General features: G+C 33.8%; 2 protein-coding genes and 1 long non-coding RNA gene across 6 annotated transcripts; 1 reads left to right on the top strand and 2 right to left on the bottom strand.

The window, feature by feature from the left end:
* Window positions 1,460-5,540, bottom strand: LOC109361266 (myosin-binding protein 3-like). 2 transcript variants are annotated; one of them, XM_019606664.1, is made up of 3 exons: window positions 3,903-5,540; window positions 3,554-3,757; window positions 1,460-2,851 (listed from the first exon to the last, which is right to left on the bottom strand). In XM_019606664.1, exons 1-3 carry the CDS (start codon window positions 5,110-5,112, stop codon window positions 1,476-1,478), a joined length of 2,790 nt encoding a protein of 929 aa, XP_019462209.1. In that variant the 5' UTR covers window positions 5,113-5,540; the 3' UTR covers window positions 1,460-1,475. The 2 variants fall into 2 exon arrangements, with proteins under 2 accessions (XP_019462209.1, XP_019462210.1); XM_019606665.1 differs by having other exon boundaries at window positions 3,554-3,703.
* Window positions 9,815-15,513, bottom strand: LOC109361161. 3 transcript variants are annotated; one of them, XM_019606505.1, is made up of 14 exons: window positions 15,215-15,511; window positions 14,299-14,492; window positions 14,118-14,238; window positions 13,762-13,893; window positions 13,373-13,446; window positions 12,853-12,929; window positions 12,675-12,746; window positions 11,767-11,835; window positions 11,538-11,584; window positions 11,315-11,444; window positions 11,147-11,215; window positions 10,958-11,061; window positions 10,389-10,464; window positions 9,815-10,290 (listed from the first exon to the last, which is right to left on the bottom strand). In XM_019606505.1, exons 2-14 carry the CDS (start codon window positions 14,429-14,431, stop codon window positions 10,117-10,119), a joined length of 1,278 nt encoding a protein of 425 aa, XP_019462050.1. In that variant the 5' UTR covers window positions 14,432-14,492; window positions 15,215-15,511; the 3' UTR covers window positions 9,815-10,116. The 3 variants fall into 3 exon arrangements, with proteins under 3 accessions (XP_019462050.1, XP_019462049.1, XP_019462048.1); XM_019606504.1 differs by having other exon boundaries at window positions 11,315-11,426; window positions 14,118-14,492; window positions 15,215-15,513; XM_019606503.1 differs by having other exon boundaries at window positions 14,118-14,492.
* Window positions 10,446-11,955, top strand: LOC109361162. The gene is made up of 3 exons (XR_002109271.1): window positions 10,446-10,525; window positions 11,866-11,869; window positions 11,943-11,955. It is a non-coding gene; the product is annotated as an uncharacterized LOC109361162 (long non-coding RNA).

Genomic DNA, 16,043 nt, shown 5'->3' with positions numbered 1-16,043 from the left:
GTTGAAGTCACGAGTAGAGAGAAGAAGAATTGAGGAGACATGTTTGATTTTGAAAGTTGTGACTTTGTTGTTGTCCAATTAAGATAAAGTAAATGAATAATAAAGGATAATAATATATCTCCTCGTATCAGGAGATAAACATGATGAAACATGACACATGTATCAAGAGATACTTCATTCTCATAATAAATTTAGCAGCAGAAATGTGTAATTCTATCTTAAAGGAAATAATTTGAGATAAGACAAAATGTTTAATTTAGTTTTTTTGTATTATAAAGTATATTTTAAAAAAAACTAATTTTTTTTAGGGATATGATTGCCTTTTTCTCTCAGAGAAATCTAATCCTTAACATTTTACTCGGATCTACTGGGACGTAGACCAACAGCTTCCTGCAAACGTTTAATTAGTTTTGAATCATATAAAATGAAAAGGAGGGTAAACAATAAGGTAAGAGTTCCATTTTTATTATTTTAGTGGTAATTTGTCATTTTAATTTCTCTGTCTTCAAATTTTGCTTCCATCATGTTGATGAATGAATACTTTCATTATGACATTATTTTTTTCACACATGAAAAAAGCAGACATTAATCTTGTTCTTGCCCTTACTCTCCAAAATTTATAGCTTCTTCACTGAACAATGGAGTTAAAGCGGAGTGAAAAACATAAAGTTGTTGTCAAAGTGCTTGTTTCTCAAGTGATACTAGCTCTGTCTTTAAAACTAGTAAGCCTGGTGTAAAACAATTTAAGTTTTTATCTTGGACTTTAGGGTAAAAATAAACTGAAGTATGACAAAACTAGAAGGTTATTGTGATGAACTTATGATCATGTCATGAAAAAAATTATTTCCTCAATTTTTACTGTCCATCATAGATAGTCAAATTTTGAAAGCAATTATTCTATAAAAGTAGAGCTTATATCAGAAAGCAACTGTGAAACACTGTTTACCATACACAACTGTAACTAACAAATAGATACATATTACACTTGATGATGGACCCATGACTATGCTGTGAGGTTTCCAACTTCTCTACTTTTCCTCACCCACCTAACAAAGGATAAGGAAATAAAAGGTAAAATTAACCAAATTTGATGTATTAAGTACTTTTCTTAAATCCCATAATGGCTTAACTTATGTAGTGAGGTAAGGAGACAAAATGGTCTCTCATATTGCAACTTTGAAGAGAACTTGCAAAATTTTGGCTGCACACAATTTTTGTAGGTAGCCCAAACTGACACCTTAAATATGGACAGACTTCAACTTACATAAATCCCTCCCTCCTTGGGGAAAATTTTCTACCCTCCTTGAATCCCAAATGTGCATATGCATCATAATCACCTCCAATAACAATCTGCATTTAGAGAACATGTGAAACATTTCAGTATTTTGGAACATTGTTGCTTAGTAACTAGAATGAATTTCTATATAAAATACATACCTCATGCCTATATATAAGCCTTGTTGTTTAATGCAACCTCACTCCAGCGGATAATTACCCGAGTTCTTCATGCAGTGTTCCACGGTCTTAAGATCACGAAGATGTTGCAAGATTTCTTGAAGCAGGTCCACTCCTTTGTCTCCATTCTGCATTGATCCTAAACAGTGCTTTAGAAACTCCCTATCTGTTTCAAGAGCTTGTAACCTCTCATAAACGCGATCAACTTCTTCTTCAATTGATACCTTCATGTTTTCCATTTCAAGTATTGGAACTGAGTTTTGAATATCAACTGATTCAGGTCTCAATCGTATGTCAAATGAATATGCTTCTTCTTCCTTAGTCTCGTTGTCGGCTGCATCTAAATATGGCAGCAGCCTCTTTGCAAGGGATCCCATTGTTCTTCTTGGAGAGTGTTTATCATCTGAAAATTCATTAGAATATTTATTTTCCTCTGGACTTCTAAAATTGCACTTGTCATCCAAGTTTTTTTCATCATATGCTGATGAATGCTCAATCAGGTTTACGTCTTCAAGAAATTCATCATTATCTTCCATGCTAATAATCTTTTCCTCCAATGCTTTGAGCTGATATAGAATGGACGCCCTCTCTTCCTCGAATTCTGTGAATGAATTATCAAGAACACTTATATGCTTTACACAGTCCAGTGTCATATCCTCCAAATTGGAAACCGGATCAAAAGTTGCATTGTTGTGGCCATTTTCTTCATAGCAATTATCTTTGTCCCTTGTTTCGTGGTTAAGATCAATAGATATCTCATGATCATCAGTGTAGTCCACATTGCTGCAAGAACAAGAACATGAGTCTTTACTTCTTACACTTCCATCCTTCATTCTTTTTAACACTCTTACTCTCTCTTTTGCTTCATAATCCATAACCTTTAGCCGGTACTCTTCCAGTTCCATCTCGAGTTCTTGCTTCTCTTTCTCTCTTTTCACCATTAACTCATTCAAAAGCTGTAAAGCCTCCTGATCATATTCTGCTTGCTCTTCCATCATTCTCTGGTACTGCAATGCTTCCATCTGCATTGCTGCCTTTTCTTCCTGCAGCCTCGTAATCATTGCCATCGTCTGGTTTGTAGCTACTGCGGAGGCACTTCTCTCGTCTTCTAGTTCTTGATATGTAGTGCTTAGAACCCTTTGTTCGGCTTTTAATGCTGTTTTTAGCCGGTCAATTGTTAATACTGGATCACCACATTCTAACTCACTTGCAACACTTCCATCCAGAGAATCCTCACCTCCTAATTCTCTTTTCTCAAAGAGGTTCAATTTCTTTTGTAGGTAATGCAGGCCATCAAAAGAACTAGGGGTTTCAGGAAGTTTGTCTTCTGCGACAGAAGTTGTTTTCTCAATCATTTCAGTGTATTCGTTGTTGTTTATATCTGTTTTATCTTGACCTGCATTGTTGCAGTTCAATTACAGTTACAATCGACAGGTATCGTAAAAGAAAGGAAGTATTTGCATTTTTTTCTAGAATTATGTGCTTCACAAATTGACAAGAATAACATACAAAATGTACAACTTACAGAGGCTATTCTGGGAAATAAGTTTATCAGAGGCAACGAGATCTTCAGTATCACCCTCACTTGTTGAAGATTGATCTTTTGATATGCACTCAAGTGATCTAGCTGGTTCTTCAGAAGGAGGCCAATTGCCTGTTTGAGCAAAAAAAATTCCTTCAATTGAAGTCATAAATGTCTAAATATCATGCTGACCAATTCTAGCTACACATTCTGATCCCTATTAATGAACTAGATGACTAGGAAGTATGAAACATTCGTAAAGGGATAGTATTAACTCTGGTAATCCATGTACTTCTTTGTACCTTGAGACTTATTAAGATTATTCTGAGCAATGAATTCATCAAAGACATTTTGAACTTCAGTATCATCATCATCACTTGTTGAAGATTCATCTTCGTCTATGCACTCATATAAGCAACACAAATGGGAATAGTTAAAATTTCAAAAGTTCTACAAATCATGCATCAGAAGCATACTATTCCTTTTTAGTTTGATGAGAGGACATAACAGGAAGCATTAGCAACACAAATGTGAGTAGTTAAAGTTTCAAAAGTTCTACAAATCCTGCACTCGTACCTCGTGTTGTACTATTTGGCTCTTCAATGGCTACATCTCCATTGTTGTCACCATTGGATAAACTTTCAGACCTACTTAGATTATTCAGAGCAATGAATTCATCAAAGGCGTTTTGGACTTCAGCATCATCATCACTTGATGAAGATTCATCTTCTTGTAAGCATTCATAAGAGCAGACTGGTTCTTGAGATAGAGGCAAATCAACTGCATTATAGAAATATGTGATTTTTATAGTCACAATATACTTATTAAGATCATACTATGCCTTTTGTTTTCATGTGCCAAATCCAATAAAAAGAAATAATAGATGAAGTTTCAGCAATTCTACAAAACATGCATTTTCTTTTACCTTGTCTATTATCTGGTTCTTTTGTGGCTGTGTCAACATCGTTGTCTTTATTCGGCGAAGTTTGAGCTTCATCAGTAGTAATCCTTTGTGGCTGCACCTCAACTACTGAATCCTGTTTTAACTCTTCAAAATCCAATACTATAAAATTCTCTAAGCCTGTCATACCTGTATCCAAGCTTTCAAGTTCTCTCGAGCTTATTTTATTGGCACTGTTATCCATTGTGAGCAATGATGCCCCTTCCAAGATAATTAATTGTGCTTCAATCGGTGACTCAGTAGCAAAACTCTTAACCTTTTGCTCCATCTCCCCGAGATCCTCATCTAATTTGAATGATGATTCAAAATGCTCAGAGGTAATAGAGTCTATTAACTTGACAGGTATCAAGCGTTGAGTATCACAAGTTACATAATGCTCAAAGTGCATATTGATGACTTCAAGTGATCTATCTTCCAAGAATGAAGCCTGCATCATGGAAGTATCAGTAAATTGATGAATAAAATTGTCGGCATCACTTTGATTCAGTTCTGTGATGATAAGGTCTTCTTTTTCTGCATCTTTTTCATCAGAGTGGAAGTTTGAGAAAGAACTTGAACGATCCTCTGCCACCTCTCTGAGGATAAAACTCTCAATATCAAAAAATATATGATGATCATGATCATGATCTTCTCCATTTTTCCTTTCAAACTCGAGATCTCTATCACCTTCTTTTTCATCATCTATTGATTCTACAATTAGGGACCCTTTGCTTGTAAAATTCTCATGCTCCCAAGAAGGCTTCATTAGCAAATAAGTAGGGTAAAGCTTCCTGCTCATACTCTCATTGCAGCAACTGCACCTCTTTATATTCTCATTTTCACCATGATTTGGCGTAGAGGTCAAGCAATCCACACACATGCTTTGTGTCTCTGTGAGTCTTTGATGATTTGAGCAGTAACCAAGCCTTGAAATCTCAGCTGCATGAGTCTCACAGACCAGATCCTTGTGCAAATTTGTGCTCTCTCTTGGCTGCAAGACATGATCAACCCTTGAACACCAAAGACATGGTGGTTTGAGTCCAACTGATTTGGCGAATTTGGTGATAAGATAACTGAACATAGAGTTCAGAAGAAGGAGGACTATCAAGACCCATTCAAGAACTGCATACACTATATTCACAACCATTTTGTTGGTGCTTCTATGCAACATGGTTGCAAACTTGTTGCCAGCCATTGATGTTTGTTTCCACTTTCCAAATTTTGGTGTTCTTGTGTGAAATTGTGTGTGACAGAGTAAGGGAATAAGAGAAATTGTGAAAGAGGAAGAGAAGGAAAGAGGTCAAGAGTTAAAAAAATAGTACAAAACAGATTCAGAAGAAAAATATATGTTTCTCAAATTCTACAAAACAAAAGAAACAGAAACTGAGAAACGTGCAAGTGATTCAGTCACTGTATCAGTAATATATTGGATAAAGTGGATCTCAGCAGTGACACTCATGATCATAATATTTATTATCTATGGTTGTTTTATGCACAACCCAACATGATAATTGCCTGTTAATGATTGTTGCATGTACACTTTTTTCCATCTGTGGCAGCATATTGTGTTCCCATTTATGCTTCAAAATGAAAACATACTTAGTATTGCTGTTTTAATACAGTTGAAATACTTCATAAGGTAACAAGCGCATGCAAAATGAGAGTATAACATGCTTGTTCCTATACATTAAAATTGAGCATGTTGTCATCTCAGTATTAAGTAACTTTCTAGAAATAAAACTTTATAGTAGTAATTTTGTACTTATATCTACTATATATAAATGTGAATCTTCTATCTTCATCCACATTTTTCTCAAAGGAGAAAATTCCTCAACACTTCCAAGCTTTCAGGAAATATAGACATGCCACATGGTATGTCATCCCATATTTTTTACGCATTTAGAATATTTAAAAATACAAAAACTATTGACTAGTTGTATTTCATATATTTATAAAGGAAATAAAAACAAAAGGACATTAATTGCATTAAAATATTTCTAAACATAACCTGAATTGCTTTTAATAATGACTATAAGTTATAAATTAACTATGAATTTCATAATTATAAATTGTCAATAATTATACCTACTTGATCATAATGATAATATTACTGAATAAAGAAATGAAAAAAAAAGGAATTGAATCCCATAGCATGCATGGGTTTAAGCGTAAGTAATAAGGAATTGTGGGTGACTTGGGATTCTGTTATTGAAAAATTTAAAGTGGAAGGTGGGAATGATGGAACAAAGGTGTGAATAGTGGTTAGCATGATGAGAAGGATAAAAAAAAAGAAGAAAAAGTGAGCTGAATGGAGGGAAGGAATTGAATAAAAACTGTTATTTAAGAGCCATGAAGATTGAAATAATGTAATGTGGGATCATGGTGTTACCTCCAGCTTTTGCTTTTTAGCTCTCAACTTTTTCAAAAGTTCTAAAGAGATGGTAAATGAAATAATGAAGAGAATAAAATATCTTACGTCTAAGAAGATAGATTATCTCCTCCGGTCATTCTTATTTAATCATTTTCTATAAAATTATTTTTAAAACTAAACAAAACAGTACATATATCATACATACTTTTATTGGTTTGAGGAGATACGTTATCTCATGTACAAGGATATACTTTATTCTCAATAATTAAATCAAAGTCTACCAACGGGTAACTTATTTAATGGAACTAAAGGTGGGTGATGAGGACATTAATCCAGTGTTCACTACCATGTCGATATAGTTGCTCTATCAGCCAAAATGATACGTTATGACTGAGGCATCCTTCCAACTCAAGGCACTGACCGTATTAACAATTTTCTTTAGGTTCAATATTCTAGTTTTGTTGCTTTTGGTGCCAAAGCAAAGATGCTATAAACATATCTAATCAAACCCAAAAAAGAAAGGCAAAACAAAAGCATATATTTCAACAAGAGAGTGTATTATTCCAGAATCATATTGACTAATAGTATATAAATAATCCAACATCAAGATAAGAAATTACTATATTACATGCACGTGCAATGCACAAAGAACCTTGATACCTGCACTGCAACTCTTCAAACCCCTCTTATGCAGACATTTTACATACTCATAATTACAAATATGCATATGTGAAATATATGTAGAGTATGGAAAGTTCTTACATACAAACATTATGTGCATAGTCATAAATATGCATCTATGGGCTATGAATATGAGGGAAGCTTTGCATTTTTATGATGCAAACCACCAACATGTTCCATCTTACACTAGCAGCAATCACTTACTAGTGATTGTGTGGGTTAATCCTATACTATTTAGAATCCTCATGAGGCATCTATACTGTACAGTATAAAGTTACAAATATTTCTCACTTGGTATCTTCCTCATTACCAGATTCTCTGCTTTGTTTTTCTTCCATGGTGTTTACATCCATCATAAACCTCCAGCTATCACCCTCTTCTATTTCCCACTGTTTTTTCAGTTCATAAATAGCTTTGGATGCGGCAGAGGCAATGGCTGGGTTGCTATCTTCTGCCAGTCTCTGTGACAAGAATCAAATGCATCAATTTTGCCGAATGGAAAAAAATGAAATTATATTACATGCCAGATTTTTTTCTTATATTAATTATAACTGCGCTCCCAAGAAGGCTTCATTAGCAAATAAGTAGGGTAAAGCTTCCTGCTCATACTCTCATTGCAGCAACTGCACCTCTTTATATTCTCATTTTCACCATGATTTGGCGTAGAGGTCAAGCAATCCACACACATGCTTTGTGTCTCTGTGAGTCTTTGATGATTTGAGCAGTAACCAAGCCTTGAAATCTCAGCTGCATGAGTCTCACAGACCAGATCCTTGTGCAAATTTGTGCTCTCTCTTGGCTGCAAGACATGATCAACCCTTGAACACCAAAGACATGGTGGTTTGAGTCCAACTGATTTGGCGAATTTGGTGATAAGATAACTGAACATAGAGTTCAGAAGAAGGAGGACTATCAAGACCCATTCAAGAACTGCATACACTATATTCACAACCATTTTGTTGGTGCTTCTATGCAACATGGTTGCAAACTTGTTGCCAGCCATTGATGTTTGTTTCCACTTTCCAAATTTTGGTGTTCTTGTGTGAAATTGTGTGTGACAGAGTAAGGGAATAAGAGAAATTGTGAAAGAGGAAGAGAAGGAAAGAGGTCAAGAGTTAAAAAAATAGTACAAAACAGATTCAGAAGAAAAATATATGTTTCTCAAATTCTACAAAACAAAAGAAACAGAAACTGAGAAACGTGCAAGTGATTCAGTCACTGTATCAGTAATATATTGGATAAAGTGGATCTCAGCAGTGACACTCATGATCATAATATTTATTATCTATGGTTGTTTTATGCACAACCCAACATGATAATTGCCTGTTAATGATTGTTGCATGTACACTTTTTTCCATCTGTGGCAGCATATTGTGTTCCCATTTATGCTTCAAAATGAAAACATACTTAGTATTGCTGTTTTAATACAGTTGAAATACTTCATAAGGTAACAAGCGCATGCAAAATGAGAGTATAACATGCTTGTTCCTATACATTAAAATTGAGCATGTTGTCATCTCAGTATTAAGTAACTTTCTAGAAATAAAACTTTATAGTAGTAATTTTGTACTTATATCTACTATATATAAATGTGAATCTTCTATCTTCATCCACATTTTTCTCAAAGGAGAAAATTCCTCAACACTTCCAAGCTTTCAGGAAATATAGACATGCCACATGGTATGTCATCCCATATTTTTTACGCATTTAGAATATTTAAAAATACAAAAACTATTGACTAGTTGTATTTCATATATTTATAAAGGAAATAAAAACAAAAGGACATTAATTGCATTAAAATATTTCTAAACATAACCTGAATTGCTTTTAATAATGACTATAAGTTATAAATTAACTATGAATTTCATAATTATAAATTGTCAATAATTATACCTACTTGATCATAATGATAATATTACTGAATAAAGAAATGAAAAAAAAAGGAATTGAATCCCATAGCATGCATGGGTTTAAGCGTAAGTAATAAGGAATTGTGGGTGACTTGGGATTCTGTTATTGAAAAATTTAAAGTGGAAGGTGGGAATGATGGAACAAAGGTGTGAATAGTGGTTAGCATGATGAGAAGGATAAAAAAAAAGAAGAAAAAGTGAGCTGAATGGAGGGAAGGAATTGAATAAAAACTGTTATTTAAGAGCCATGAAGATTGAAATAATGTAATGTGGGATCATGGTGTTACCTCCAGCTTTTGCTTTTTAGCTCTCAACTTTTTCAAAAGTTCTAAAGAGATGGTAAATGAAATAATGAAGAGAATAAAATATCTTACGTCTAAGAAGATAGATTATCTCCTCCGGTCATTCTTATTTAATCATTTTCTATAAAATTATTTTTAAAACTAAACAAAACAGTACATATATCATACATACTTTTATTGGTTTGAGGAGATACGTTATCTCATGTACAAGGATATACTTTATTCTCAATAATTAAATCAAAGTCTACCAACGGGTAACTTATTTAATGGAACTAAAGGTGGGTGATGAGGACATTAATCCAGTGTTCACTACCATGTCGATATAGTTGCTCTATCAGCCAAAATGATACGTTATGACTGAGGCATCCTTCCAACTCAAGGCACTGACCGTATTAACAATTTTCTTTAGGTTCAATATTCTAGTTTTGTTGCTTTTGGTGCCAAAGCAAAGATGCTATAAACATATCTAATCAAACCCAAAAAAGAAAGGCAAAACAAAAGCATATATTTCAACAAGAGAGTGTATTATTCCAGAATCATATTGACTAATAGTATATAAATAATCCAACATCAAGATAAGAAATTACTATATTACATGCACGTGCAATGCACAAAGAACCTTGATACCTGCACTGCAACTCTTCAAACCCCTCTTATGCAGACATTTTACATACTCATAATTACAAATATGCATATGTGAAATATATGTAGAGTATGGAAAGTTCTTACATACAAACATTATGTGCATAGTCATAAATATGCATCTATGGGCTATGAATATGAGGGAAGCTTTGCATTTTTATGATGCAAACCACCAACATGTTCCATCTTACACTAGCAGCAATCACTTACTAGTGATTGTGTGGGTTAATCCTATACTATTTAGAATCCTCATGAGGCATCTATACTGTACAGTATAAAGTTACAAATATTTCTCACTTGGTATCTTCCTCATTACCAGATTCTCTGCTTTGTTTTTCTTCCATGGTGTTTACATCCATCATAAACCTCCAGCTATCACCCTCTTCTATTTCCCACTGTTTTTTCAGTTCATAAATAGCTTTGGATGCGGCAGAGGCAATGGCTGGGTTGCTATCTTCTGCCAGTCTCTGTGACAAGAATCAAATGCATCAATTTTGCCGAATGGAAAAAAATGAAATTATATTACATGCCAGATTTTTTTCTTATATTAATTATAACTGCCGACCTGTAACGCTCCCATCCCTGCATTTCCGAGAGTCCACATGGATGGTGCTGCTGCCAATGCGTTAGCTAAAGCTCGACTAGAAACATAAGCACACGCAGGAAAGACAGAAAGCGAAAGTAAACAAGGGATGGAAATAGGTCAAGGTTTGCGTTCATACTTGGTACTTTTATTTTTGCCCCCTTGGTAGCCTCTTTCCATGGTATTACCATATATTTCTTTAGAAGTAAAATAATAAGCTGAAGCTTTGCATCATTAACTAAACTTTTTTTAGTACGGCTACAATAGTACACAATTAACAAATTCAATATTGCATAACCTTAGTGTCAAGGAAACTTTTATTTTCAGTACTTAAGAAAGTTGTAATTTTATGACAGTGATGAAATATATCAATAAGAAGAATGCAAGTGTAAATCATGGAACCAACCACTCTATTGCTCATCATGCCACATTGCAGTTTACAAAATACCTTCCCTGCTAGATACATTATTGCCAGAAATTTTAAAATAAGCAGAGAATTTGATTCAATGAAAAAATATGGCTCTTCACTTTTAATATCATGGGAAACTTACCGAGTACTGACATCTGGAGAACTAGAACATTCTGCCAACAAAGATACACTTTGTTTGCCATCCATTGCATCAAGGTCGATTAGAGTTGCGATCAACAATTCAAGCTTCTCTCGATAAAAAAAATAGGTAATATCAATATTTAATTGGTGCTAAGATCAGACAGAAACAAAACAAAATGGAGAATCAAACCTCTTCAGGATCAGTGTAATCAATTCCATCTGCTTCAGAAAGTGCTGATGCCATACTCCAGTAAGCTTCCTGTACACCTTAAATTCTTTTAATACTATTGATATGTTCCTGATTCGATTGATTTATATGTGAACAGAAGTAAAAAAGTAAACTGGAAAGAAGAAAGACCTGAAGAGCAGAAATTCGTTCTGTGGTCACATCCCCAAGAAAGGAATTTGTGGTTTTTCCATTCTTTTCGAGCATTATACGACCTCTTACATTATTTGCTGAAAGAGAGCCTCTATTTTTGCACAGAGGACAGAACCCCAGCATCATCAGAAAATATTTAGACCTTAACTTGTTATATATATATATAAGCACTTAAGCAGGCATTTGAAGTTACTTGACTTACAAGTTATACAGCTTGCTCACCATTCTGTCATGGATGTTTTTAATTAACTGCAATGTTTAGTTAATAGAAATAAAAAATCTACTGTCGGAGCTTAAAATTAATGTGTGATATTTCGAAATACATCACGAAGCAGATTTGTTATATGCAGAATAATGCCTGCTACCTGAGATCATTCAGCTTTTAAAAGAAAAATTTGTTCACAGTAAACAGTCTCTGAGAGATAAAATACCTCCATGGACATAAGGGCATCTTCCATTGCACGTTGCTTAGCACGGAAGTCAGCAAGACGTAAATCAGCCTGAAAGTTCAAACTTTGTGTTAAAAGGAGTATTGTATGTACTGGCTATTCATATGTACTTTGAATAATGTAATAGATACTAGTCTCATCATTTTGGTTTTCAAGAGAATGTGAGATCAATTTAATCAAACAATCATGCAGGGTGATATCAAAATTATTCTTCTGCATGTGGGTCGAGAAACTTATTAGGGACTAAAACGATGCCAATTTTTTATGGTAGAAAGACTAAATTGGTGAAAATCTGAGGAACTAAATTGATATCGATTTTTTAACGACCAGATTTATGTCAATTTGCATGACCCAAGGACAAAATTAATGTCAAATTTTTTTAGAGGACCAAAACTATGATTCTTGTATCTTCGGAGGAGTAAGAAGGGGGTTTACTGAAAAAATATAATCCATTCAAGCATCTGAAAGAGATGAAATGGAAAGACGTACTAAAAAACCAAAAGTGAAGTGGTTTAACCGAATTTATTTATGTCCACCAATGAGTTTGATTCTTTGTTTAGTAAATATACAAATCTTCAATGGAAGACAAAAACCAGATGTCTAATTTTTAGATAGTTTTATCATTTTATCTCTTACGATCTGTGAGTAGGTAAACAATGATAGGGAGAGATGCATATAGAGGACAAATGTTACATTATGCAAATTCTATCACTACCAAGATCATTTATAATATAGCATTATGGTGTTGTTCGATTCACGCAGCCGACCATATCCATGTGGCTGACCTCATCTAGTGAGATAAAGAATTGGTTGTTGTTCTACCAATTTAATATAAAACTAACCGATTATAATATCTTCTGGATAAAAACTAAGAGAATAGCATGTTTTACCTCTAAGGCCCCATCACTCCAATGCTCATCAGCAGCACTTTTCAATCTGGATTGCGCTTTATCTTTCAACATCTGCAGAGTATAAGAAAAGTAAAACAAAAATCAGCACGAAATATACCACTAATGTGTACTCTTTCACATTCAATCATAAAATTTGAAGATTCTAGATGATACAGACGGTAGCAATACGACTAAGGCGCATGGCTCTTTCTTTGACACCACGGTCGATTTTCTCAGTATCCTCTCTTGCTCGAGCTATGAAACAAAATAAAAGAAAATGTAAGTTAACAATGAAAGGGGTATACTATACGAGTAAAATCATCAAATAGGTGCTCCTATTGAACCCTTCCCCTCAAAGGAAGTAAAGTTCCAACTTCCAAGCATAACATAAGTAGAGAAAATAAAATTACAAGTAATCACCATAATGGAATTATTTAGTCTTATCAGCATTTCAATATCCAAAAATGGCCCTTCTTCAAACTGAAGATGCTTGTTCCATACACTTGCTCTATCCATTGACTTTTCTGTTCCTTTCTTTTTTGTTGGGCAGAGGCCAAGAAATACAGTAAACTTGTATAGTATTTTTAAAATTTAAACAATTATTACATCTAACAAAAACATTTATTTCATCAGATGAAAGAAGTGATGCAATGTTAAAGTACAATAACACACTATATAAACAAGGTAAGTGAGCTAACCATCAATCTTGAGAAATTCTGTCCCTAGAAAAGCAACATCTTGGCGTGCACGGGCATCCAGCCTCATTATGCCACTGAGGAAACAAATACTCAGCAGTTATTTCCATCCATCATGACTCGGGATAGAAAAGAAGGCGAGAACCAATAATTTAAGTTACTGAGACATATATTCCATTTTGTAGTTCCCATTCATGATCACTAACATATGTAGACCAGTTAAAACATAGCCTATTAGGTAATTGATTGAATATGACTGCCAAAGGGTTCTCCAGTAAAAGAATTCTTTGCCAGTTCACAATTTTCTAACACATGTTAGAAAAAATGGGCAGTAGTGGAAGCACATTTCAAACAAAAATAGGATAAGATCAAAACAAGGTTACTGGTAATACCGTAAGAGCAATATAATGTCATTGCGAGCTCTTTCATTGACAAACTTGGCATCATTATAAACGAATCTACAAGCTTCAGCCAGGCCATGAACATTATGAATGTCATCATTTTTCTCATCTTTGATATGTATTCTGTAGATATGAAAGGATCTCTAATATGTAAGTCTGAACCCGAAGAGTTTCATTCTGATAAATGTACATGCCATCATCAAAAGGATATGAAAGATTAATTTGGCAATTGAAATACAATAATTAAGGGGTACTGGTTCAGATATAGGAAACAACAGATAAAATTGTAACATATTAGATTAATAATATATGGTGGGTGGTTAATCATCTATATTTCAATTTCTTACCTGGTTAAATCAGAAGCATCATCATAAGTTGCAACACACTCTTTTTCTTCAATATTATTTGTTCCTGTTGATTTACATGATATAGAGGATTTCTTGGAGATTAAATGAAGTGATTTTCCATTCATGAACCGGGCATTGAATAAGGTTGGTCTCTCAGCGAGGACACCTCTATATTTCAAATGTTCATGTGTTGGAAGCTGTACTCTGTTGATCCTTGTTGACAAGGAAAAATGATATTTTTCATGTGATCTACAAAGTGTTGTTCTTTGGGTCACAATAGGACCACTAGAAACTTTGTTTGCAGTAGGTGCCATCAGATGATCAAGAAAATAATGACATAGGCTTGACCTTCATTGAACTTCACACATCTCAATTCTGTATAAATAAAACAAATAGGGGGAATGAGAACATAGAATCTATGTAGAGGTAGCCAATTTACCATTCATGAGTACTTTTCTAACCACGAGTTGCATTAAACAACATACATATGATGAGAAAAAGGATTCGCAAAGAAGCATTCTCCGCTTCATATCCAATCCGAACTTTTCTAGAAAAGAGAATCAATTTCATGAAGTGTCACAGCGTTATTTGCTTCTCCACTTTGCCCCGAAATAAAAATTCAACTTATTTTCAGGACCCTGGTTCTGATCACAGTTTTCATTGTTCAGAACTATCAGAAGTTTAAAATTTTATATAAGAACAAATAAGCTCATATGCTCAAAGAACTTGGTCCTAAACGCTTAGTGGTTTGCAAATTTTCCTAAAAAATTGGATGCCAATAGAAGTTGATTTATATGTTAAAGCATCTTGCAGATCAATTGATCAAACATGCTATTCATCCATTTTCAATATCCTGAAGTAGTGTTATGATTGTAAAAATTTCAGCTTTGGATCTTGAAAACTTCATATGTAGATAATATTGCATATTTTCAGACTATAAATTTCTGGTGTGACAATTAAATTCACTAAAAAAGTTACCTACACAACATTTATCATTACTGCATGATGAACATAGAAGCCTGAAATTTAATACACCATAAAAAATAAAAATCTAGCAGTGGAAAAAAAACCAAGTGCAAGGGCAGGTAGCAACTAACCTTTGGAACAAAGACACTGTTTGATGGAGGGAGAAGAACATGAGGGGGGGTAGGAACTAAGGGGTGCAACATTTAAAGGTGCATAATATAATTGTCATATTGATAGAGACTAAAGATTGAAGAAAGGACATGGCCAAAGAAAATAGTAAAAGTATAGGAAAATTGAGAACCACAGGGTGAGGGTGTGGCCCTTTGAATGCCAACAAAGATCAATATCTGAGAATTAAATTCAGTAACTCATGCACATAGTGAAGTTGTGACAGATAAATTATTACACTCCACTTATGCTCCAACTAAATCATCACAATTTTTTAAAATTAAATTTGGTTTATTCCAGAAAAATTGGAATATCATGTAATAATTTCTGGTGCGTTAGGGGTTGGTTGGGCCTCATTGTCATCATAAATTAGGATATAGTTCATAAATTACTCTGCTTTATAGGACAAAAAATTACATTAACTAATAATGAAGATTCTATATTTTTAAGGAAAATAATATATTCTCAAATTAAATATTTCTACAAATCCTCCTGCCCATAAAAAAAATAATATATGTCACAATAAGACTTTATGTATTAATGATTTGTTTATATTTTGTATATTAATTATTTGTTTATAATTGACATATATCATATTTCTCATAGGTATTTTTGTAGAAGGATATAACATTATCCCTTATTTCAGTAAGAAGACATGTCTTGCTTGATAGATTTGGCATTCAGTACAAACGTTTGGTTTTCTATTTGGCTTTCACTATAAAACATGCTTACAGTTAGCCTCGTTAAATGTTGTGTACTAGTGTCTCTTTGGTAAATGATAATGATATTAGG

This window comes from Lupinus angustifolius, chromosome LG11 (assembly GCF_001865875.1).
Source record: "Lupinus angustifolius cultivar Tanjil chromosome LG11, LupAngTanjil_v1.0, whole genome shotgun sequence".
Lineage (NCBI taxonomy): Eukaryota > Viridiplantae > Streptophyta > Magnoliopsida > Fabales > Fabaceae > Lupinus > Lupinus angustifolius.
Note: the sequence above shows the minus strand (reverse complement) of the source record. Positions and strands in the feature narration are given on the sequence as shown.

Bases quoted from the DNA above. Each gene is read 5' to 3' on its own strand.
- LOC109361266 (XM_019606664.1), bottom strand. From the start codon at position 5,112: ATGGCTGGCAACAAGTTTGCAACCATGTTGCATAGAAGCACCAACAAA. The intron at 3,758-3,902 runs GTAAAAGAAAAT...TCTATAATGCAG, and splicing joins AGAACCAGATAATAGACAAG to TTGATTTGCCTCTATCTCAA. The intron at 2,852-3,553 runs GTACGAGTGCAG...GCAACAATGCAG, and splicing joins GCCAAATAGTACAACACGAG to GTCAAGATAAAACAGATATA.
- LOC109361161 (XM_019606503.1), bottom strand. From the start codon at position 14,431: ATGGCACCTACTGCAAACAAAGTTTCTAGTGGTCCTATTGTGACCCAA. The intron at 13,894-14,117 runs GTAAGAAATTGA...TCATATCTACAG, and splicing joins GATGCTTCTGATTTAACCAG to AATACATATCAAAGATGAGA. The intron at 11,836-12,674 runs GTAAAACATGCT...TTGAACTTTCAG, and splicing joins GGAGTGATGGGGCCTTAGAG to GCTGATTTACGTCTTGCTGA.